Raw genomic sequence first — 26,136 nt, forward strand, 5'->3', positions numbered from 1 at the left:
TATTGCCATTGTAGGCATTTTAGCCCCCCTGCAATCCAGCGAGGAAGGAATTATCTTTTACAACGTTGGTAGTCGGTGTAAACACTGACATTTGAGCAACTCCAGAGAACAAATCACTGTGGTGAATGTAAATACAGTTAATTCACCAGTTATGTTCTATGTTTGTAAATACAGTTAATTCACCAGTTATGTTCTATGTTATTAACCCTGTGGGTTTTATCTGTGGGCCATTGTATGGCTTCACCCACAGGGGGAGATGTTGGAGGATGTTGGAGCATGTACGGGCTCAGCCCATGGCTCCGCCCCTTTGAAGGAGTACAAGAGTAGCTGGCCTTTGGGACTGTCCTCAGTATGTACCAGTCGCAGGCAGGCAAAGTTGATAGTTAATTAAAACCACTGTTTTACTCTGACACGAGTCCTTATGTGAATTGATGGTCGCATCAATTTAATTAACTATCTGAACAAAAACGATTATGGAGTCAGCCCTCAAACCTGACAGACTGGAGCTCGATCCACAGGCCGCGGAGGCGAAGGAAATTTTTTCACACTGGCTGCGGTGTTTCAAGGCCTACCTTGCCGCGTCGTCGACGCCATCCATCACGGACGAACAAAAATTGAGTCTCCTCCACGCACCGGTGAGTCACTGCATTTCTGTGCAACTCGAAGAGGCCACCTCATATACCGCCACTCTCGCAATCCTCAAGCGCATCTACGTGCGGCCTGTGAACATATGCGCGACATATTCTCACTACTCAATGCCAGCGCCCCGGGGAGTCACTCGATGACTATCTGCGCGACCTCAAAGCCCTCGCGCGCAACTGCAACTATCAGGCCGTTACGGCCACTCAGCACATGGAGCTCGCCGTCCGAGACGTCTACGTTGCGGGGGTCAGGTCAAATTACATGCGGCAGCGACTGCTCGAGAAAGGGGCCCAGGACCTGGACGAGACGGTGAAACTGGCGACTTCACTGGAGGTCGCTTTCCAGAGCCTCACTGCATTTTCGGCCGAACACTCGACCCCCTCGCAGGCTCCCGACCAGAGACTACCCCAGGCCTGTGCTGCGCGCCTACCCGCACATCATGGGGGGTTGCCTTGTTATTTTTGCGGCCAGCCTCAACACCCTCGACAGCACTGCCCGGCCCGCAACGCGCACTGCAACAGTTGCGGCCGAAAAGGGCACTTCGCCAAGGTCTGCCTCGCCAAGCCTAAGCACGCAAACTCTCAGACCCGGACTACCAACTCTCAGGCCCGCAGACCTCGCAATGTGGCAGAGTGCCTGCCGACTCCAACTCCGCACAGCACGTGCGACTCACGGGGGCCGCCATTTTGGCCATCCTCCCCCATGCGGCCAGCCACGTGCGATCCATGGGGGCCGCCATCTTGGACGCCATCTTCCTCGACGCCCGCCATGCTTGATCAACGGGGGCCGCCATCTTGGATGCCACCTGCTAATCCGCTTGACGCATACGACCTGCTCGGACAGTCACCGGGGGGCTGCCCCACCACAGCCGACCACGCAGCCGGTTACCCTCAACTCAGCGCAGTCACCTTGGACCAGTCTCGACCCAAGCACCTCAAGAGCTCAATGATGGCCGTCCGGGTTAATGGGTACGAGACACCTTGCCTGTTTGACTCTGGGAGCACCGAGAGATTCATCCACCCGGATCTGGTAAGCTGCTGCTCGCTCCCCATATTCCCAGCGCAACAAACAATTTCCCTCACCTCCGGATCGCACTCGGTACAAATCCCAGGGTTCACTACGGTAACCTTAGCGGTACAGGGTGCTAAGTACACTAATTTCCAGCTGTACGTGCTCCCAGACCTCTGCGCCCCCCTCCTTTTAAGGCTCGATTTTCAATGTAATCTCAAGAGCCTGACGCTTAGCTTTGGCGGACCCCTGCCCCCACTCACTGTGTGCAGCCTAGCCACTCTGAAAGTCGACCCTCCTTCCCTATTCGCTAATCTCACCGCTAATTGAAAGCCAGTAGCCACTCGCAGCAGGCGATGTAGCATGCAGGACAGAATATTTATTAGGTCTGAGGTCCTGCCTCTCTTGCGGGAAGGAGTCATAGAGGCCAGCAATAGCCCCTGGAGAGCTCAGGTGGTGGTCATCAAGACCGGGGAGAAGCTCCGGATGGTGTTTGATTACAGCAAGACCATTAACCGGTTTACGCAACTTGATGTGTACCCGAAATGCAGACATGGTCAATCAGATCGCTCACTACCGCGTGTTCTCCACAGTGGATCTGAAGTCTGCATACCACCAGCTCCCAATCCGTCCGGATGATCGCCACTACACGGCGTTTGAGGCAGACGGCTGCCTTTTTCATTTCCTCCGGGTCCCTTTTGGCGTCACGAACGGGGTTTTGGTGTTCCAACGAGCAATGGACCAAATGGTGGACCAGTACAGGCTGCGGGCCACGTTTCCGTACTTGGACAACGTCACCATCTGCGGCCATGATCAGCAGGACCATGACGCCAACCTCCACCGATTTCTCCAAACCGCCCAAAAACTTATTCTCACCTATAAGAAGGAGAAATGCGTTTTCCGCTCCACCAGGCTAGCAATCCTCGGCTACGTTGTGGAAAACGGAGCCCTAGGGCCTGACCCTGACCGTCTGCTCCCCCTCCTGCAACTCGCTCTCCCTCACTGTTCCAAGGCCCTCAAGAGGTGCCTTGGATTTTTTTCCTACTACGCCCAGTGGGTCCCCCAGTATGCGGACAAAGCCCGCCCACTATTTAAGGCAACCCTTTTCCCTCTGGCAGCCGAGGCCCGACAGGCCTTCAACTGCATCAAGGCAGACATCGCCAAAGCCGCGATGCATGTGGTGGACGAGTCTGTCCCCTTTCAGGTGGAGAGTGACGCATCAGAGGTCACTCTCGCCGCCACTCTCAATCAAGCAGGCAGACCTGTTGCGTTTTTTTCATGCATCCTCACCGCCTCTAAACTTTGACACTCCTCGGTCGAAAAAGAGGCTCAAGACATTGTGCAAGTTGTGCGGCACTGGAGGCACTACCTCGCTGGTAGGAGGTTTACCCTCGTCACCAACCAACGATCGGTAGCCTTCATGTTTGACAATACGCAGCGGGGCAAAATCAAGAACGATAAGATCTTGAGGTGGAGAATCGAACTCTCCACCTATAATTACAATATAGTATATCGTCCTGTGAAGCTCAACGAGTCCCCAGATGCCCTGTCCCGTGGCACATGCGGCAGTGCACAAGAGGACTGACTACGGGCTATCCACGATGACCTCTGCCACCCGGGGGTCACCTGGCTTGCCCATTATATCAAGGCCCGCAACCTGCCCTACTCCACTGAGGAGGTCAAAGCTGTAACCAGGAATCGCCAAATCTGTGCGGAGTGTAAACCGCACTTCTATCGACCAGATAAGGCCCAACTGGTGAAGGCGTCCCGGCCCTTTGAACGCCTAAGTATCGATTTCAAAGCGCCCCTCCCCTCGAATAATCACAATACCTACTTTCTCAATATTATTGATGAGTTCTCCCGTTTCCCGTTTGCCATCCCGTGCCCCGATATGACCACCCCCACTGTTATCAGAGCCCTGCACAGTGTCTTCACCCTGTTTGGTTTCCCCAACTACGTCCACAGCGACAGGGGCTCGTCGTTCATGAGTGACGAACTGCATCAGTACCTGCTCAGTAAAGGCATCGCCTTGAGCAGGACTACCAGTTACAACCCCTGGGGAAACGGACAGGTGGAGAGGGAGAACGCGACGGTTTGGAAGACCGTCCGACTGACCCTAAGGTCCAGGAATCTCCCAGTTTCCCACTGGCAGGAAGTCCTCCCCGATGCGCTCCATGCTATTAGGCCCCTCCTTTGCACGGCCACAAACCAGTCTCCTCAAGACCGCTTGTTTATTTTCCCCAGGGGGACTACCTCAGGGGCCTCGCTCCCACCCTGGCTGGTGACACCGGATCCGATTCTCCTCCGGAAACACGTTCGGACCCATAAGACCGATCCCCTGGTAGAAAGGGTCCAGCTCCTGCACTCAAACCCACACTACACATATGTTGAGCACCCTGATGGTCGACAGGATACCGTCTCCCTCCGAGACCTTGCGCCCATAGGCTCCGCCACCACTAAGTCCACAGTACCCTCCGTGCTGTACCCCACTCTTTCTCCCATGCCCAGCGCCCCCGCGCCCATTTGGCTCCTGCGCTCCCTTCCACCCGGCACACCAGTCCGCAGGAATGAAGCTCAGGAAGAACCGCTCCCGGAGTCCACCCCTGGGGCTGCACCGGACCCACTTCCCCAGCCACCTGAAGCAGCTGCAACACCAGTGCTTCGGCGGTCGCAGCGTACGATCTGGGCACCGGACCGGCTGAACTTGTGACCCATCACCCCCGCCAGACTTTATTTTTTTACAGGGGGTGAATGTCAATGCAGTTAATTCATCAGTTATGTTCTATGTTTGTAAATACAGTTAATTCACCAGTTATGTTCTATGTTATTAACCCTGTGGGTTTTATCTGTGGGCCATTGTATGGCTTCACCCACAGGGGGAGATGTTGGAGCATGTACGGGCTCAGCCCATGGCTCCGCCCCTTTGAAGGAGTATAAGAGTAGCTGGCCTGTGGGACTGTCCTCAGTATGTACCAGTCGCAGGCAGGCAAAGTTGATAGTTAATTAATACCACTGTTTGACTCCGACACGAGTCCTTGAGTGAATTGATGGTCGCATCAATCACAAGAACAATTTCTTTGCTGTGAAACATGAAGCCAAACAAATTTTGTGAGGTAAAAGAGGCAGCTTGCAGATTTTTCAGCCGCCAAAACAAAGTACCAACCTGTGAGCTGTATCCCTTTTGTTGAATGTTGATGTTGACATCTGGTCTATTGTCACATTAAAAATTATTTTTTAGCAATAACCAGGCAATATTTTATCCTGGAGTTCTCTGATCATTGTCAGGTGCAGTTCTGGTCTTTCCTTTGTTGTGCCCAATAAAGCCACATCATTTTATGAACTTACAGTCAATACTTTTCATAATTGACATAAACAAACTGTTAAGATGGCTGTCACAGATCAAATGATTTTTGGCAGTTGACTGGTGAACTCCTAATTAAATATGGACATAAGTAAGGGTGCCTCGTAGTCATCTGTGGAATTCACACATCTCCTTGTTTAAGGGTGAGCCAAAAAACTAATGACTACGGAGTTTCAAGACTGCCTATTGCCATGTTTCATACCGGACAAGAAGGGAGATCAAAGCTAAGTGGCACAATCGGGTTGCCGGTATATCACTAAGGCCTCTCCAATCCAAACCATGCTGGGTGGGCCTCAAGTGTTAACCCAGTAGTCAAGTATCAAAACTGGGTTCAGGGATGGCACCCTCATTAGCTTAGGGCCACCAGTCATCAACCAGTCTGAGAACCAGACCTTGAAACTAGTTGCAAGTCATCAAACAGCCAAAGTAAATAACCTATTCCAGCTTCAAAGCTCAGCTGAGAAACAACATTTCAGAAATTTGACGACCAGGAACCCCACAGCTTGCTATGAACCATTCACTTTAAAAGACAGTCACTTCAACTTTAAATCATCCAATCGATTCAAGAAACCACAGGCCTGCAATGTGGGAGACCAGAAAATGTAAATAAGAAACTGAAGGAGCTTTGGTCTGTAACAGCTATTATTTATTAATTCATTCACAGGATGTGGGCATTGCAGTCCAGGCCAACATTTATTTATTGCCCCTTCCTAAATGCCCCTGAGAAGGTGCAGGAGAGCTGCCTTGTTGATCTGCTGAAATCCATGTAGCATTGATGCACCAACAGTGGTGTAAATAAAGGTATGTGTGTTTGAGTGCGTGCGAGACCGAATATGTGAGGTTGTGTTAATTCAATGTAAGTACGTGGGATAAAGAACCTTGGGGTGAATTCTCTGCCTCCCCAGCCATGTGATTCTCGGTGGTGCGCTCTCGTTGGTGGTGGGATTCTCTGTTCCCGCCACTGGACTATGGGATTTCCCATTGTTGCCACCCCACGCTGCTGGGAAACCTCCGGGCGGGAGTGTGCTGTGGCCGGCGAATTCACCCCCTTCTTAAATTCAATCTCACAAAGGTTTGCTGCAGAGCGGCACGGTGGTCAAGTGGTTAGCCCTGCTGCCTCACGGCGCACAGGACCCGGGTTCGATTCCGGCCCCGGATCACTGCCCATGTAGAGTTTGCACATTCTCCCCGTGTCTGCGTGCGTCTCACCCCCACAACCTAAAGACGTGCAGGCTAGGTGGATTGGCCATGCTAAATTGCCCCTTAATTGGAAGAAAATAATTGGGTACTCTAAATTTATTTAAAAAAACAAAGTTTGCTGCTGAATTATTTAATTGGAACACACAATCCAGTATAAGAAAAAATTCCTCTTTCTATTCAAAACATACTGGTTACTGGCAGTAAGAGAGCAGATGCTTTCAGTCGATGACACCCTGTATCAATGAAACTAGCAAGTATTACATAGAATTTAAAAATGGAAGTACGGTAGTCAGCCTAAACAATCTTTCACTTTATTCACTGTGGCATTCTCTGATATTCCTAAATATCCTCATTTACCTGATGAATATTGAATTGATCATTTTATCAATTATATCTACTCAGCAGACTTTTAATCTCTTCCCTGACATTTATGAACCATATTCAATTGTAAGCTGCACTCACCATTGTCAAGTACAAATCACATCCAATGGCAAGGAAATTGCAATCAATGGAGGTGATATGCTCTCTAAGACTATGATTTTTCATTAAAGAATTCATTTAAAGTATAAACTCTGATTACTAAACTAATATATTTGGGACAGGCAGACTTATGGCAATGTATTTTGTTGTATCAGTGCACTGTTGCAAGGAAAGAGAGGAAATGAGTTCATCCCCATGACTCAGAGCATGAACTGTGTCTATATGGGAGAGTATCCAGCTCCATAGACACAAACAGAAAATTCAAGGGTGAGTTAATCCACAGGACTCTTACACAACTCCCACTGACTGCTTACAAATCAGCCCATGATAGTGAAATGCGAAAGGTCACGTAGCCATTTTCTTCAATGGAAGAAGGTGCGAAATGGTTAATTGGGGGAAGTGAAGAACCCAAGGTCTAAAAGGTATTTTGTGCAAAGTTACATTTAGCATCTGCTAATTGGTCAGAAATTTCCTAGATTGCAGGGCAGCACGGTGGTGCAGTGGTTAGCACTGCTGCCTCACGGCACCGAGGTACCAGGTTTGATCCCGGCTCTGGTTCACTGTTCGTGTGGAGTTTCCACATTTTCTCCGTCTTTGCGTTGGTTTCACCCCCACAACCCAAAGATGTGCATGGTAGCTGGACTGGCTAAATTTCCCCTTAATTGGATAAAATGAATTGGGTACTCTAAATTTATTTTAAAAAAGAAGAAAAAGCAGAAATTTACTGGATTGCATTTTTGATGAAAGTTACGTTCTTTTAACGCTATGTTTCCCAAGGGAATTATGTGAAATTGAATAAATACCCACATAAAACAAGCAGAATCATCATGAACAACCAGGGCCTGAGAAAATTGCAGAACACTTGCCATTTTCCTTCTTCAAGCCCCTCTTGCTGATACTATGAAAATTAAAGTTGTAATATGTCAAACCAACAACTATGCACATTGTTTGTTTAAGAAAATACAATTGTGGAAATTATTTTGAATGTAACCGGTCCTGATGCCAGAAAAATACATCCAAATATACAGAATATATATTGCAGGTCTCAGGAAGAAATAACATTTTTGGAAAAATGTTTTTAAAAATGACAAAATATCAGAAACAGACTGCTTCTAGAATGTTGCATATAAACTTGCATGTTCAAAACTTGGGAAAATGTAATAAATGCATGTTTCTTGGTGTTTTGCATATGGACGGAGCAATGTTAATTGGTGAATTGACACATTGGGGGTATAACATGGAAGCACGGGATGACACGGTGGCACAGTGGCTGGCACTGCTGCTTCACAGCACCAAGAACTCAGGTTCGATTCCGATCTTGGGTGACTGTCTGTGGAGTTTGAACGTTCCCTCCATGACTGCGTGGGTTTTCTCCGGGTGCTCCAATTTCCTCGGGCAGTCCAAAGATGTGCAAAATAGGTGGATCGGACATGCTAAATTGCCCGTTAGTGTCCAAAGGTGCGCAGGTTTGGTGGATTGGCTATGATCAATGCATGGGGTTATGGGGATCGGGAGAGGGAATGGTAGAGTGCTCTTTCAGAGGGTGGGTGCAGAATCAATGGGCCAAATGGCCTCCTTCTGCACTATAGGGATTTTATGGATATCCTTCTATGGAAACAGTATAAATAAATGTGGCAATGGTTTGGGGTTAAACCAATTTAAATCAGATATACATAAACTTTCTTTGAGAAAGAAACAACGCAACACCTATGCCATAACTACAACAAAATTTTCCAGGAAATTCTAGGCCAATTGAATCTAGCACTGGGACTTAACTTTACCGACAGAATGTACATTTCAGTGCACTTCCTCGCCCGTTCAGTCCACATATTCACCAAGAATAATTTATTGGCTGAATTGAAGATTCAGTTCTGTTAGTCACAAACACAATTTTTCCACATAATTTCCTGGGAAGGTGCCAAACTTCTTGGTTCTTCTAGATGTACCTATAAAATATATACACCAATGCCATGAATGTTTTAAACAGTACATTCTTCAGTTAAGATTAATAATATCCCTTCGGTAGAGCACAACTATTCAGAAACACAGTTGAAAGGTATTTAATAGATATTGTCTGTTGCTTAAATGTGATTACTCTGTAATAAATACTTTTGAAGTAGTTAAAGTGGTCATTATTCAAAAACCTTTCACAGCAGTACAAAGACGATTCATTCACTTACCTCCCCTCATAACCAACAGTGTGCTATAAAAATACTGAAAATTAATGAGCAGACAATAAATCATTTTTAAACACTGGGGTATAGTTACCTCATTCTTTGCACAAACAGAAAAATAGTTCTTGTTTATGAGGGACCTCAAAATATTCCATGCAAAAATATGACAAAAATAAACACCCTCCCTAGTGTCCATTTCACATTCTTATATAAATATTGACAATTATGGATGGTTTCTTACGTTAATGCACTTTAAAATGGCTGGCCCATATGACTTAAAAGAGCTATTTACAATAATATTGAAAGCACTAATTTCACTTTCTTCACTGCTAAGGAATTTTTGCCAGCAGTACTCCAAGATTCAGTCAACCTTTCCTTGGATTTGGCTGACTTCATTTGTTTTACTTCACAGCTCATTGCTAACCATTTGAAAATATCTGATCAGCAAAGCAATTATGATTATCCACATAGTCCCTCACTAGTAACATCCAGGGTTAGAAATTTGGCTCGACAGCACCCGGGTTTAAGTATTGTGGGTGCTGTTTTGTGTCCAAAATAGCGTCGGTGCTGCAAGCACACAATTCTGATGCGGGGTGTGGCTTATACCATTTTGCTAAGATCCAAACAAGAAGTCATTAATATTTGCAACTAAAGTGCTTTTGCCTGCTTCTGTCCCATCTTGCAACTTTGACTTGCCTCTGAGGGATCCAGCACAATTGCTGATATTTCCCAAGCAAACCAATGCTGAGCCACATACAGTGAGGAAAACGATGAGTGTGTATGGTGATTGCCCTCACTCCCTGTCCCAAGATCTCTGACGTGCCTTCACTCCTTCTGGCTCTGACCTCCATTAACTCACCCCCCACCCCCCCATTTTCTCCTTGCCAACCTCAGTACCAAAATTTACATAATTGCTCCCCTCACCTTCAATCGTACTCTGAGACTCAGCCAACAATGCTGCAGTTTGGTTTTCTTTCCTGACCTCCTATACTCCCCACTGACCTCACCTGCGTCTCAGCCAACAATACGGCTGACCGCAGGCAATGTTCTTTATGGACATTCTAGCCCCTCACCTCGATTTACTTACACACACCCACCCAGTCATTGCACCTCCAGATTTCTGCAATCTTACCTAATCACTGACCAGAAGCTGCACAGTCTCACACTGCTCCACCTTTTATGTGATAGTGAGGTCCGAGGTCCAGAATCCTATGCTTCTCTCGCCTCTCAGTTTAAGCATGGACTGTTGGTACTCAGCAGGTGGTGCTGCCAAGCTTTTAGGCCCCTGCGCTCTGTCACGCTCACAATCTGTTCTACTCAGGGCAGTCCAACTGCAAGTGGGAATTATTTCAGGTAACTTTGGGACATTGGACATAGTCCTGTGAGTATGGTCAATTATGCCTGTGTTTTTGCCAAGAAAATTAATGCAACAACGACGGATTTCTCCAATATTCAATCTCTCCAGCAGAAAATAATTTTTATGCTTTAACTACATTGAGTCCGTTCTGAGAGTCTGTGGGCTGACAGGGAACTGACTCTGTGGCAATCCCCAAGACATCAAATTTGATGCTATTATAATACGGCGAAAGAAATTAGAAAGTGCTGGTGATATTCAGGAGGCCCTGTCCCCTCGGATCGTGTTTTCAGGATCCTTAAGGGGGAGGGGGAGCAGCCCCAAGTCGTGGTCCACATAGGCACCAACGACAAAGGTAGGAAAAAGGATAGGGATGTAAGGTAGGAATCCAGGGAGCTCGGGTGGAATCTTAGAGCTAGAACAAACAGAGTTATTATCTCTGGGTTGTTACCCGTGCCACGCGTTAGCGAGACGAGGAATAGGGAGAGAGAGGAGTTGAACACGTGGCTACAGGGATGGTGCAGGAGGGAGGGTTTCAGATACCTGGATAATTGGGGCTCATTCTGGGGTAGGTGGGACCTCTGCAAACGGAATGGTTGCTTCTGGACCAGAGGGGTACCAATATCCTGGGGGGTAAATTTGCTAATGCTCTTCGGGAGGGTTTAAACTAGTTTGGCAGGGGGTTGGGAACCTGAATTGCAGCTCCAGTATACAAGAGGTTGAGAGTAGTGAGGTCATGAGTAAGGTTTCAAGGTTGCAGGAGTGTACCGTCAGGCAGGAAGGTGGTTTAAAGTGTGCCTACTTCAACGCCAGGAGCATCCGGCATAAGGTTGGTGAACTTGCAGCATGGGTTGGTACCTGGGACTTCGATGTTGTGGCCATTTCGGAGACATAGATAGAGCAGGAACAGGAATGGTTGTTGCAGGTTCCGGGGTTTAGATATTTCAGTAAGCTCAGGGAAGGAGGTAAAAGAGGGGGAGGGGTGGCATTGTTAATCAAGGACAGTATTACGGTGGCAGAAAGGACGTTTGATGAGGACTCGTCTACTGAGGTAGTATGGGATGAGGTTAGAAACAGGAAAGGAGAGGTCACCCTGTTGGGAGTTTTCTATAGGCCTCCGAAAAGTTCCAGAGATGTAGAGGAAAGGATTGCAAAGATGATTCTGGATAGGAGCGAAAGTAACAGGGTAGTTGTTATGGGGGACTTTAACTTTCCAAATATTGACTGGAAACGCTATAGTTCGAGTACTTTAGATGGGATTGTTTTGTCCAATGTGTGCAGCAGGGTTTCCTGACACAGTATGTAGATAGGCCAACAAGAGGCGAGGCCACATTGGATTTGGTACTGGGTAATGAACCAGGACAGGTGTTAAATTTGGAGGTAGGTGAGCACTTTGGTGATAGTGACCACAATTCGGTTACGTTTACTTTAGCGATGGAAAGGGATAGGTATATACCACAGGGCAAGAGTTATAGCTGGGGGAAGGCAATTATGATGCGATGAGGCAAAACGTAGGATGCATAGGATGCGGAAGGAAACTTCAGGGGATGGGCACAATGGAAATGTGGAGCTTGTTCAAGGAACAGCTACTGCGTGTCCTTGATAACTATGTACCTGTCAGGCAGGGAGGAAGTGGTCGAACGAGGGAACTACTAAAGTAGTTGAATCACTTGGCAAGAGGAAGAAGGGGGCCTATGTAAAGATGAGACGTGAAGGTTCAGTTAGGGTGCTCGAGAGTTACAGGTTAGCTAGGAAAGACCTAAAAAGAGAACTAAGAAGAGCCAGGAGGGGACATGAGAAGTCTTTGGCAGGTAGGATCAAGGATAACACTAAAGCTTTCTACAGGTATGTCAGGAATAAAAGAATGACTAGGGTAAGAGTAGGGCCAGTCAAGGACAGTAGTGGGAAGTTGTGCGTGGAGTCCGAGGAGATAGGAGAGGTGCTAAATGAATATGTTTTGTCAGTATTCACACAGGAAAAAGACAATGTTGTCGAGGAGAATACTGAGATTCAGGCTACTAGACTAGAAGGGCTTGAGGTTCATAAGGAGGAGGTGTTAGCAATTCTGGAATGTGTAAAAATAGATAAGTCCCCTGGGCTGGATGGGATTTATCTTAGGATTCTCTGGGAAGCTAAGGAGGAGATTGCTGAGCCTTTGGCTTTGATCTTTATGTCATTATTGTCTACAGGAATAGTGCCAGAAGACTGGAGGATAGCAAATGTTGTCCCCTTGTTCAAGAAGGTGAGTAGAGACCACCCCGGTAACTATAGACCAGTGAGCCTTACTTCTGTTGTGGGCAAAGTCTTGGAAAGGTTTATACGAGATAGGATTTATAATCATCTAGAAAGGAATAATTTGATTAGGGATAGTCAACAAGGTTTTGTGAGGGGCAGGTCGTGCCTCACAAACCTTATTGAGTTCTTTGAGAAGGTGACCAAACAGGTGGACGAGGGTAAAGTAGTTGATGTGGTGTATATGGATTTCAGTAAAGCATTTGATAAGGTTCCCCACGGTAGGCTATTGCAGAAAATACAGAGATATGAGATTGAGGGTGATTTAGCGGTTTGGATCAGAAATTGGCTAGCTGTAAGAAGACAGAGGGTGGTGGTTGATGGGAAATGTTCAGCCTGGAGTTCAGTTACTTGTGGGGTACCACAAGGATCTGTTTGGGGGCCACTGCTGTTTGTCATTTTTATAAATGACCTGGAGGAGGGCGTAGAAGGATGGTGAGTAAATTTGCCGATGACACTAAAGTCAGTGGAGTTGTGGACAGTGCGGAAGGATGTTGCAGGTTACAGAGGGATATAGATAAGCTGCAGAGCTGGGCTGAGAGGTGGCAAATGGAGTTTAATGCAGAAAAGTGTGAGGTGATTAATTTTGGAAGGAGTAACAGGAATACAGATTACTGGGCAAATGGTAAGATTCTTGGTAGTGTGGATGAGCAGAGAGATCTCGGTATCCATGTACATAGATCCCTGAAAGTTGCCACCCATGTTGAGAGGGTTGTTAAGAAGGCGTACGGTGTGTTAGCTTTTATTGGTAGAGGGATTGAGTTTCGGAGCCATGAGGTCATGTTGCAGCTGTACAAAACTCTGGTGCGGCCGCATTTGGAGTATTGCGTGCAGTTCTGATTGCCGCATTATAGGAAGGATGTGGCAGCATTGGAAAGGGTGCAACAGTAGTGGACTCGCCAACACTAAGGGCATTCAAATAGTCATTGGGTAGACATATGGATGATAAGGGAATAATGTAGATGAGCTTTAGATTGGGTTCACAGGTCTGCGTAACATCGCGGGCCGAAGGGCCTGTACTGCGCTGTAATGATCTATGTTCTATGTTCTATCTCATCCTTCCCTTTTGTTGTTTTTCCTCCCCCTCCTAACTTTCAATGGGATAAACCTATATTTCAAACTTCTTTCAGTTCTAAAGAAAAGTAATAGACAACTCAAAATGTTAACTCTGTTATTCTCTCTGCAGTTGCTGCCAGGCATGCTGAGTATTTCCAGCACGTGCTATTTTTATGTCAGATTCCCAGCATCCACAGTATTTTACTCTTATTCTAATTAGGGTCACGGTTTTTTGGGTCCGTTTGCCATGGGCATGAATCCTGTTATGGCCGCAAAATCCCGCGAGAGGGCCAATTGGGATTTGTGCTGGGGAGATCTTGGTTTGAGATCTTCCCCACCCCCTGCTGGTGACGTGTGCTTGAATCTGACTATCATGAATTTGCTTTGATTTAAATATCGTTAAACAGCTTTAAACCGTAGCGTCCGGCCCCATGGAATGCTCCTCACCTGCGGCGTGATGTCATGCCGCCTCCTATCATGACTGATTTTTGAAATCGAAAACCAGTTGTGATGACTGCACCAGTGGCACGGAACTTCCTGGAGACCCCGGGGCGGAGTGTAAAGGCTGGGCATTGCCCAGTGCTCAGGCACTTCCCCCGGGGGGTGGGGGGGGGAGCACTTCGAGGGGCCACTGCCAGGGGATTTCTCTCCTCCATGGGGGGAGGGGACCTTTCCCTTAAGTGTGGCAGTGTTGGGGGAGGAGAATGCACTGATGAACATGTGGCAGGGGGAATGGAGAGAGTGCCTCTGTGGTGGGGAGAGGGGTCACCCCCGAGTCTTCTGCTGGTGTCGTCCATGGCCATGGTGGGTGGGTGGGAGATTAATTTTTTTGCAGATTGGCACATCCTTTAAAGATGGTGTTTTGGTCTCTGTGTTGCTGGGCTTGCCGTCTCTATCAGGAGCCATCCCACCAGAATAACGGCGTAAACTGCGACCCCCCCAATTTTTTTGTGACAGATTGTCAGAAGATCTGGTCAGAAAACTTGACTGTGGGCATCATTTACCGGTCCCGTCCCACCAGAATCGGGTCAGGACATGGCCGGTCGATCCTGGGAGACGCTTTTCCCCGGATTCCCAACGGTCGTTACGCCGCGAGAGATCTAACCAGATCTCGCACAAGTAAGTGAGCTGACACCAGATCGAATGCCACCCGGCACCTATCGGTCTCGCTGAAGAGATCCCAGCTGGGCGCCATTTAGCACTGGTCCCCACAAACTGGGACCAGGCGAACGGAACTTGGGGGGTCTCCTGGACAATCAGAGCCCCCGGGTGGTTGGTCTTTGGGCAGCGTAGCACGCTGGTACTGCTGGTGCCACCCAGGCACTGCCAGCCTGGCACTGCAAGGATTCTCAGGTGGCACTGCCAAGCTGGAAGGGGTACTGTCAGGGTGTCAGGCTGGCAGTGTCATCGTGCCAGGCTGGCATTTTGCCTGCACCGGGAATCGGGCGTGGGGGTGCCCTGCCCCTGTGAAGTGGTGTACAGGGAGACCTGAGGGTCCCCTTGTATGTGAGTTGGGGTGTTGGGGTGGTCCGGGATGTGGGCCAAGAAGTCGAGAGATTGGGGCTCCATTTAACAATAATAATGATCTTTATCAATGTCACAAGTAGGCTTACATCAACACCGCAATGATGTCATTGCGAAAATCCCCTAGTCGCTTGTTCGGGTACACTGAGGGAGAATTCAGAATGTCCAAGTCACCTAACAAGCACATCTTTCGGGACATGTGGGAGGAAACCGGAGCACCCGGAGAAAACCCAGACATGGGGAGAATGTGCAGACTCCACACAGACAGTGACCCGGGTCCCTGGTGCTGTGAACGAACAGTGCTAACATTTGAAAATGACGTCCCGATCTCTTCCTGCACTGAGGTTCTCTGCAGTGCAGGAAATGATGTTATGTGAAGCCTCGGGGGGTGGGGGGCATTCCCTATCGAGGCCCAAAAAAGCAACAGAGTGCCGTTAGGTAGCAGGGTTGTTCCCGGCGCTTGTCCCCGCTAATCCCGCCCAGAACGGACTCTGATTTTTTTTTTTGTCAGATCCTGCCCTGTGTTTCCTGGAGAGAAACACATCGGGTTTCAGTCAGAACCTGACACTTTGCCATTTAAAAAGAAATTCCATCCTAGATGTTTCAGTGACTTGTCAGAGAACTGGACAGGAATGGAGCTGCAGATTGCATTCCCCCGTTCAATCCGATACCTCCTGGAATGCAACTTATTTAATAAAAAAATTTGTTTTTCTCTTCCGGTTATTTAACATGCCATTGCCATAAAATTTCTGCCAGTTGACATTGTTAGAGTACAAAAGTTAATGCACCCCAATGCGAAAAATTTGTGACAATTTCATTAGGAAATTCTCAAAGGTTAAATTAAGAATTTAACTGAAAATTAATAGGCAGAATATATGTCTCTTCAATGGTGATAGAATAGAACTCCCACTGTGGAGGATATGACTCATTGTTGGCGTGATATTTATGGAGCGTTGATTTACCTCTCAGTCACATTAGTGGAACAATGTATTTTACTCCCATTTCGGAAAATATTAGTTCAAGTTCAGTATTTCAATATTATGCATGATGCATTTTGCTGTTGCGATGCACAGGGAACATACAGGAAACTGCTAATTACACTGGGAGAATAGTGAGAGGCATAGTAAAGTTAAATGGAGATCTCTGTGGTGTGAAGCACTCTTGAACACCAGCTGTAGATGTGATTCAGGCTGCATTTGTCTTGTACCGTGTAACTCCCACAGCAATGGGAACAGGCACCGGAATGTGGCGACTAAGGGCTTTTCACAGTAACTTCATTTGAAGTCTACTTGTGACAATAAGCGATTTTCATTTCATTTCATTTCAACGAGATAGAGCCTGTGGGTCTTATTTTAATAGCACGTCAAAGAACAGGCTGTATCTAATATATTGTAATATATCTGGCAGTGACATACCCAAATACCAACCGTCACCACATTTTCGAATAACATTAACAATGTCTCCTCGTCTAAGCTCCAGTTCATCATCCTTGTTGGGAGCAAAGGAATATAAAGCCACATACCTGCAAAGAAACAGAAGCTTTGTTATTTGTCCGGACATTACAGATCTCTAGGGATGCAGAGGAACATTCTTAGTTCATTTTTAAGACTTTCCATATTATTTCTGACAGAATAGTCTGATAGCTTTCTCCCAGGCATTGCACTTTCATTCTATAACTGTGTCATTGGAGGTACGTGGCAGCCGTTTAGATATGACTATGTATCATTGGCGTGTCGGTTGTGTGTCAGTTGGTAGCAGCCTTCTGAAATTGTGAATTTAAGTCCTATTCCAGAAACTTGAGTCCAACAATTAAAGCTGATACTAGTGAGACCCAGTGTCATTATGACTCTCGGATGGGAGTTTGCTGTGTGCAAATGGGCTGCTAAATCTCCTACATTACGACAGTGACAGGCACTATACAAACACTTGTCCTTATTTTTTGTGCCACATTCTCCTACTCTCCACACCTTCTTGACAGGTTTTCCCTCTGATTTTACCATGTGATGTATTTGCAGGTTTGAACTCACTTTCTATCAGCCTGAGGTGTGACATACTTGAGCATTATTACACCGTCTTGACAGTTTAATGGTTACTTATGTGTCAGGATTAGATCTATGCAATTAACAAACTACCATACAAAGATCATTCTGAATATTCATGGGTTTTTTATATGAGTCAACAAAAAGGTCCAGATGTTAGTACAGGAAGTAAAACAAGCAGACATCTCTGTGGATTGGACTGGTCACTTTACTATCTATTTTTAAAAAATTATTTTTTGCAGGATGTTTTGGCTTTGCTGGCTAGGCCAGCATTTATTGCCCATCCCTAATTGCCCTTCAGAAGGTGGTGGTGAGCTGCCTTCCTAAACCACTGCAGTCCATGTGGTGTAGGTACACCCAATGTTCCAGGATTCAGACAGCAACAGTGAAGGAATGGCTATGTATTTCCAAGTTGGGGTGGTGAGTGACTTGGAGGGGAACTTCCAGGTGGTGGTGTTCCCATGTATTTGTTGCCATTGTCCTTCTAGATGGCAATGGTCATGGGTTTGGAAGGTGCTGCATAAGGAGCCTTTATTGATTCATGCAGTACATCTTATAAACAATACATGCTGTTGCTACTGTGCGTCGGTGGTGGAGAATGCAAATGTTTGTAGAAGGGGTGCCAATCAAGTGGCTGCTTTATCCTGGATGGTGGCAATCTTCTTGAGTGTTGTTGGACTTGCACTCATCCAGGCAAGTGTTGAACATCCTACCACACTCCTGATTTGTGCCTTGTAGGTGGTGTTCAGGTTGTGGGGAATCAGGAGGTGAGTTACTTGCCACAGATTCCTAATTTCTGATCTGCTCTTGTAGTCCAGTTCAGATTCTGGTCAATGGTAACCCCCAGAATGCTGATAATGGAGGATTCAGTGATGGTAATTTTGTGATGGTTTGATTCTCTCTTATTGATATTATGATGTGAAAATCATGTACAAACACTGTTTGTCATACACAGTAGGTTGCGATGTTCCAAAAGCTCAAAGAGGTGACACAATCCGACAATATTTGGGCAACTAGAGAATAAACGGAATGACTCACTAGTGATGGAGTGCTCCAAATATTGATATGAAAGATCTGTACAATTGATGTTCTTGATTCATAAGCTATTCCTCTATTGGGAAGGGTCACAGGTCCTTTGGGTTTCCCATCTATTCTAACATTTCACAAATTAATGTTGTTTTGATCTCTGTGCTCTATTGAGAACTTGTTTCTTTAATTCCTGCTCTATCTTAAACATAATTTCCTCGGTTGAAAGAGTAGAACGGTGACATGTACCCAAAGCAAGGCCACTCCTGATCTGCTATGAAAGTGTCTCTCCCGCCCTCAGAAGTTTCCTCCTGGGCAGTGCCAATTGTCCCTTCTGTTTCCTGGTCCAATTGGAATCAGTTAGTGGTTGTGCAGAGACACAGGACTGAAGGCATTTTTTAATGATCTGTGGTTAGTTTAAATGAGCTTCACCATCAGGGTGCCCCACAAAATGAGTTATAAAAAAATGTTTTCACGCAGTGTTTTCATGAAAAAGCATTTGCCTCAGAATTTGTTCAAAAACAGGCGACATGATTACATAACTTATGCATGAAATCATCAGAAATATAATGATGCCATTCTGGCTCGTTTCCCTTTGCAAATAAGTAAAGGCTCATCAAACATTTTTTCATGGGGACAGTGTGCTTTCTTCGCAACAGCTCAAGAATCAGATAGTGCTGCTGATTACATTTGGGAGTATAGACTTGGAAAATTTACAGGTCAGACTTGCAATAAGCCTGAATTAACAACTATTCCTGTGTTTATAATTGTTTTCCCATTAATGATAATTCAGTACCCTGACAGTTTCACAAACTTCTTCAAGCTATTGTAGCTTAATTAACATTTCAAATGTAAACAGATTGGAATAAATGAAAATGGATGGAACAAAATAAAAAGAAATACTTAATATTTCTCTATTAAGTAATTTGCATTAAAGAAGATCAAGTTTGCAAACTTCACTTTACAAATAAATATTAAACAAAAGGGGGAAATTGGCAGGGTATCTAGTTTCTCAGCCAGTTTGGATGAAACATTGTTGAATGATTTAGGTCTGGTGGAGATGAGTTTGAATCCCAATTTTTATATAAACATACATCATAGAAGGTGACTATTCGGCCTATCATTCATTCCTGTGCCAGCTCTTCAAAAGGGCCATCTAACTTGGAGTCCCCTCTCCTGCTTATTCCCGCACAACCCATAAAGTTTTAACTGACATTCCAATTTCCACTGTTCATAGAATCATAGAATTTACAGTGCAGAAGGAGGCTATTTGACCCATCAAGTCTACATCAGCACCTGAAAGACCATCCTACCAAAGCCCACACCTCACCCTAACCTGTAACCCAGCAACCCCACCTACCGTTTGCACGCTACGGGGTAATTTAGCGTGACCAATCCATCTAACCTGCACATCTTTGGACTGTGGGAGGAAGCCGGAGCACCCGGAGGAAACCCATGCAGACACGGGGAGGACATACAGAATCCGCCACAGACAGTGACCCAAGCCGGGGCAGGAACTTGGGTCCCTGGCGCTGTGAGGCAACAGTGCTAACCACTGTGCTACTGTGCCACCCCTCAGTTCACTTCAAGTCAGAGTTTTGGCCATTTTGATCTGACTGTTTCAGGTAGGTAGTGAAAATAAGTTACAGTTATGGTTACAGCACAAAAGGAGGCCATTTAGCTTTGCGCTGCCTCTCTGTGGGAGCAACTCAGCTAATTCCACTTCTCTGTATTGGTCATTAATGTAGATCACAAGAAAAAACAATGGATCCAAGACAACTTCTGGGGAACTCCACTATGTACCATCCTTCAGTTAAAAAACAACAACCATTCACCGCTGTTCTCCATTCTCTGTCATGCAGCCAACTTCATGTCCATGCTGCCACTGTTCCCTTTACCGATGCAATCACGTTCACGCCCACCATACATGTTAATATGTTTAAGTATTCAAAATTGATTTAGCGCTGAATCTCTCAGGAACATCAGATGTTCTCACCTACCGGCATGACCTAACGTCGATGGGAATCCAAAAATGGAGACCAGATCTGATGACCACGTTGGGGGCTCGGAGGCCAGTGTAGCCCCTAGTGGTCAGGGACATGGCACTGCCCCGGCACCCTGGCAGTGCCAACCTGGTTCTCACCTTTGTTATCAACCTATCAGCTGTTACACATCCTTTCCCTGCTTCATCCAATTCTATCTATTTCATCGTCTAGCTTTGTTTGTACTACCTTTTCCCCTTGAATGTACCTCAAAAGTACCTCAACTTCCCCAAACTATCTCCTTTTTAAAGGCAGTTCATTGTTCAATTACAGTTTTTGTTTGCCGATCTTTAATTCCATTTTACCGAGTCCAGATCTGTTCTTGTGCCATTGAATATTGCCCTACCACAATTAATTGTTTTAATCCAGATTGATTCTTGATCTTTTTCACAGCCAATCTAAACCTTATGAAATTATGCTCACTGTCTCCTAAAGTTTTATCTATTGACACTTGGTCCACTTAATCCACCACATTCACCAGACCAGATCCAGCAATGCCTCCTTGACTGGAAGAATACAGATGTAGAAAATTCTCCTCAACACAATCGAGAAACTCATCTCCCTCGCTGTCTTTTATACTATTACTATTCCAGTCTATATTAGGATAATTAAAGTCCCCATAATTTCCTTGGGAGATTTTTTCTTCTATATTTTTCCCACTAGTTAGTGGCCTATAAAATACCCCCTGTAGTATAATCATAGAATCCCTACATTGCAGAAGGAGGCCAGTTGGCCCAATCGAGTCAGCACTGACCCTTTGAAAGACCACTCTACTTAGGCCCAATCTCCTGCCCTATCCCTGGACACGTAGGGGAAATTTAGCATGGTCAATCCACCGAACCTGCGCATCTTTGGACCGTGGGAGGAAACCTTAGCATCCAACGGAAATCCACGCAGATACAGGGAGACTGTGCAAACTCCACACAGACAGTCACCCGAGGTGGGAATCGGACCTGGGTCCCTGGTCCCTCTATTTCTCATAGAACATATAGAACATACAGTGCAGAAGGAGGTCATTTGCCCATCGAGTCTGCACTGACCCACTTTAAGCCCTCACTTCCACCCTATCCCCGTAACCCAATAACCCCTCCTAACCTTTCTTGAACACTAAGGGCAATTTAGCATGTCCAATCCACCTAACCTGCACGTCTTTGGATTGTGGAAGGAAACCGGAGCACCCGGAGGAAACCCACGGGGAGAACGTGCAGACTCCGCACGGACAGTGACCCAGCGGGGAATCGAACCTGGGACCCTTGGGGTGCTGTGAAGCCACAGTGCTAACTATGGTGCCTCTATTTGTTTCTTATCTATAACCAAATAGATGTGGTCCTTGAACTCCCTCTCTCCAGCAATGTAACATTATCCTTAACTAATATTCCACCCCTCCTCCTTTCTTTCCTTGCAACCAGGTGTTTGTTGTCAGCATGACATCATATTCCCAGTTGGGGAATAGGGCAGCTGCTCATCAATATTATTTAACACATTGAATGCAAACATTCATATACATTCACAGTCAACCCAATGTAGGTCTTATTGCATTCTTCCTTACTCTTACCCTGAACACACTATTTCTTGCTCCAATATTATTAGTTTTTCCCAGTTAGGCTCCTTATCTTTTCACCCTTCATGCTACCTCCTCGTTCCCATGCCCCCAACCCCCAAGGTAATTTAAACCCTCTTGTTATGTATCCGCATTGGCTGGTGTAATGTCACATGTTACGCAATGACGTTATCGGAGTGTTTTGCGGGCTTTTGCGGAGCTCACCATAGTACCCTGTTTAAGCAGCATTTTGTAAATAAACCCCTTGTACTCTGTTATACAAACCCGACAGAAGCGATCCTCCAGCTAACCTGTGCCGGAAAAGTAGCTTTCCGCAGTGTAGCGTGGTCGGTGAAAGCCAGGAGACCCCGCTCCCGGTATCTACATGGCACGCGAGATTCAACGCAATCTCGCGAGACGTTGCAAGGCGGGATCACTTTTTGTCAAATCTCCACATCAGAGTGAGGCAGTAAGCCTTACTCTTACGGTTCCCTGAGCAGACTGCCAGAGTCATCTGGCAGAACGCCTCATCACCAGAACTTTCAAACAAGCACCAAGACCTAGCTTGGCTGGTGGTGAGAAGGGCCCTCCCTGTCAGATTCTTCATGCACACCCGAAGGCTCTGTGCCAATGCACGCTGCCCTCGGAGTGGCTGTGGGAGAAATGAGGCGGTCACACACCTCCTTGTGGAATGTGCCTTTGCAAAGAAGGTCTGGAGAGAAATGCAGTGGTATTTGTCAAGGTTCATCCCGAGCAGCTCTGTGACACAGGACTCTGTGCTCTACGGACTGTTTCCAGGGACACACACCGAGACAAACATCAACTGCTGCTGGAAGGTCATCAACTCGGTGAAAGACGCTCTTTGGTCTGCCCGAAACTTGCTGATCTTCCAGTGCAAAGAATTGTCCTCGACCGAGTGTTGCAGACTGGCACATTCCAAGGTCCAGGACTACGTGCTGAGGGGCGCAAGCTTGGGGCAGCTGCCGCCAAGGCGCAATGGGGAAAGACCACTGTGTAAGGTTTTTCCAGCAAATGTATACCGAGGGGCGGGTAACAGTGTAAACCCCCCTCGGTCTGGGCCGCCAACACTCCAATGTATAAAAGAAACATGACAATGTAAATATTTAAGAAGGAATTGTAACGTAAAGAGTGATATGTGTACAATATTATCAAAATTGAATGGAAGAAAGTCAAGGCAATGTGTAACTCTGATGGAAATGTACAGTCAAGACAATTCGAAATGTTCTGTAATGTTTATGATAAATTTTATGAATAAAGTATATTTTTTTTTAATAAAAAAAAACTGGTCCCCACATAAGGGGACCAGATGGAACGGCACCAGTGGGGGTCTTCAAGGGGATTGGATGCCCCCAGCTGCATGACCTTTGGGCAGGGTGGTGCCTTGGCCCGGCTGGTGCCACCTGGGTACACAGCAGTGCCAGCCTGGCACTGCCAAGATGGTGCTGACATTCATTTCATTTCATTTTTTCACATGGGCACTGCCAAGGTATCAAGCTGGCATTTTTTGTGTGCATGCGATCGGGCCGGGGTTGCCCAGTGTGGGTGTTGGGGGGCGGGGACTCTCCCATGTTGCACTCAGGGCTGGGAGGTGAGGTTGGTGATTTTGTCTTAAGGGCCTCGCAGATCGGGACGTAATTTAAAAATGGTGTCCTGATCTCTCGCTACAACGGGGAGTTCCCGTGAGCGGAGCTCCCCATTGTAAAAAAACAGGGCTATTTGTGGTCTTAGCCGCACATTTCCCATTCAGGTAACTTATTCAAAGCGAGTCGTGTTAAATAGCCATGTGTTTCTCGGCACTGTGAGTGTTGGGATACATGCGGCTAAACATGCTCACTCGGGAACTTTGGTCCCTTTTACGAAGATCGTGCCCGACATGTGCCACCTCTTTGTGGCTACAACAAAGAACATAACAAAAGGGAAACTTGGAATAAGATCTGAACCGCAAGAAAAAACGGGATAAAAACAACTTTCAACAATGATTTGGTGAGCCAGAAGAAGGAATCATCGACAGAATCCGGGCCCATGCACCATCAAGAGTGAGGAAGGGAAAAATATCATTGAAGTCCAAGATTATATCATCGTTGTTGCATGTACAAAATACTCTCAAGTATAAATTTGGACACCACACAGTTCGTAACAGGGTGTCAGCGAATCATCCGGTCGATCTGGACAGCCACTGGTGCAGGTAAAAGAGTTTTGAAAAAAAAGAAGCTATCGGACAACTGTGAGTTACTGAGGCTTACTTCAAACGGAGGATGGAAGATTTCAGTACACTTACTGCTGTAGTGGGTAGAGCTGCGGAAACCATGCAATGGGCCACGGGAACAAAAACCTACAGGGCTGCAACTCTGCAACCGACTGCCCGGGAATTGATAGATAGTCTCGCCCATTGACTTGATGGTTTAACTTCAAACACAAAGCCATTAAACAGATAAGCAACTGTAAGCTGTCAACAGCCTTGGCCTCTTTGAAGTGCGATGCACTATCAATTACCACAAAGACGAGAGTAGTGGAATAATTGAGGCTTTATTGAGCAAAGATGTTGTGCCTCCCGTAGCTGGAACCAGAATGGCTGCAGCACCGGCGAGCACACACATTTATACGCCACCTACTGGGCAGGAACTGACGCAGCTCATCACTCATAAAAGAGGATCACCGATCGCTGTGGATGTAGGTTGGGAAACTGAACAGAGTGAAGATGCTGTGGAGGGCTTTAATGACCGTGGCAGAAGTCATATTGGGGCATGGGATGGCGAAAGGGAACTGGGAGTACTCATCAACCACATTCAGAAAGTACGTGTTGCAGTCGGTGGAGGGGAGGGGCCCTTTGAAGTCCATGCTGAGGCGTTCAAAGATGCAGGAGGACTTCACCAGGTGCGCTCGATCTGGCCGGTAGAAGTGCGGCTTGCACTCTGCGCCGACCTTGCAGTCTCTGGTGACGGTCCTGACCTCCTCAATGGAGTAGTGCAGGTTGCGGGCCTTGATGAAATTGAAGAACCGGGTGACCCCCGGGTGGCAGAGGTCATAGTGGAGAGCCCGGAGTCGGTCCACTTGCGCGCTGGCATATGTACCGCGGGATTGGGCGTCAGGGGGCTCGTTGAGCTTCCCCGGATGATACAAAATCTTGTAATTATAGGTGGAGAGCTCGATCCTCCACCTCAAGACCTTGTCGTTTTTGATCTTGCCCCGCTGTGTGTTATTGAACATGAAGGCACCGACCAGTGGTCATTGAGGAGAGTGAATCTCCTGCTGGCCAGGTAATGCCTCCAATGCCACACAGCTTCCACAATAGCTTGGGCCTCCTTTTCGACAGAGGAGTGCAGAATTTCGGAGGCATGGAGGGTGCGGGAAAAGAAGGCCATGGGCCTGCCCGCCTGGTTGAGGGTGGCGGCCAGAGCTACGTCCGATGCATCGCTCTTGACCTGAAAGGGGAGGGACTCGTCGACCGCGTGCATCGTGGCCTTAGCGATGTCTGCCTTGATGCGGTCGAAGGCCTTGCGGGCCTCAGCCGTCAGGGGAAAAAGTGTGGACTGAATGAGTGGGCGGGCCTTGTCCGCATAATTAGCAACCCACTGGCCATAGTAGGAGAAAAGCCCCAGGCCATCGTTTCAGGGCCTTGGGGCAGTGGGGGAGTGGGAGTTCCATGAGGGGGCGCAGGCGGTCGGGGTCGGGCCCTAGGACTCCATTTTCCATGACATAGCCAAGGATGGCTAGGCAGTTGGTGCGGAACATGCATTTCTCCTTATTGTACGTGAGGTGAAGGAGTTTGGCGGTCTGGACAAATTTTTGTAGGTTTGCGTCGTTGTCCTGCTGATCGTGGCTGCAGATGGTGACGTTATCTAGGTACAGGAAGGTGCTCCGCAGTCAGTACCGGTCGACCATTCGGTCCATCTCTCGTTCGAAGACCGAGACCCCATTAGTGACGCCGAAGGGAACCCTAAGGAAGTGATAGTGGCGGCCATCTGCTTCGAACGCAGTGTATTGGCGGTCCTCCAGGCGGATGGGAAGCTGGTGGTAGGCGGACTTCAGGTCCACTGTGGAAAAGACCCGATACTGCGCAATCTGATTGACCATGTCAGATATGCGTGGGAGGGGGTACGCGTCGAGCTGCATGTACCGACTAATGGTCTGACTGTAGTCAATGACCATCCTGTGCTTCTCCCCAGTCTTTACGACTGCCACTTGAGATCTCCAGGGGCTATTGCTGGCCTCAATGACCCCTTCCCGCAGAGGCTGTTGGACCTCCGACCTGATGAAGGTCCTGTCCTGGGCACTGTACCATCTGCTCCTGCTGGCGACAGGTTTGCAATCCGGGGTGAGGTTCGCAAACAGGGAAGGAGGATCGACCTTAAGGGTCGTGAGGCCGCATACGGTGAG

At 47.1% G+C, this 26,136-nt stretch overlaps 1 protein-coding gene across 7 annotated transcripts in view; it reads right to left on the reverse strand.

The window, feature by feature from the left end:
- Nucleotides 1-5,635: 5,635 nt before the first annotated feature.
- The window catches only part of LOC140427057 (uncharacterized), a 202,681-nt gene continuing 182,180 nt past the window's right edge, over nucleotides 5,636-26,136 (reverse strand). For all 7 annotated transcript variants that reach the window (XM_072512517.1, XM_072512516.1, XM_072512513.1 and 4 more), the window contains 2 exons: nucleotides 16,507-16,613; nucleotides 5,636-8,637 (listed from right to left, as the gene is read on the reverse strand). In XM_072512517.1, coding sequence (XP_072368618.1) covers nucleotides 8,570-8,637; nucleotides 16,507-16,613 — 175 coding nt within the window. In that variant the 3' untranslated portion in view covers nucleotides 5,636-8,569. The remainder of the gene's footprint in view (nucleotides 8,638-16,506; nucleotides 16,614-26,136) is intronic.

This window comes from Scyliorhinus torazame, chromosome 7 (genome assembly GCF_047496885.1).
Source record: "Scyliorhinus torazame isolate Kashiwa2021f chromosome 7, sScyTor2.1, whole genome shotgun sequence".
Classification (NCBI taxonomy): Eukaryota; Metazoa; Chordata; class Chondrichthyes; order Carcharhiniformes; family Scyliorhinidae; genus Scyliorhinus; species Scyliorhinus torazame.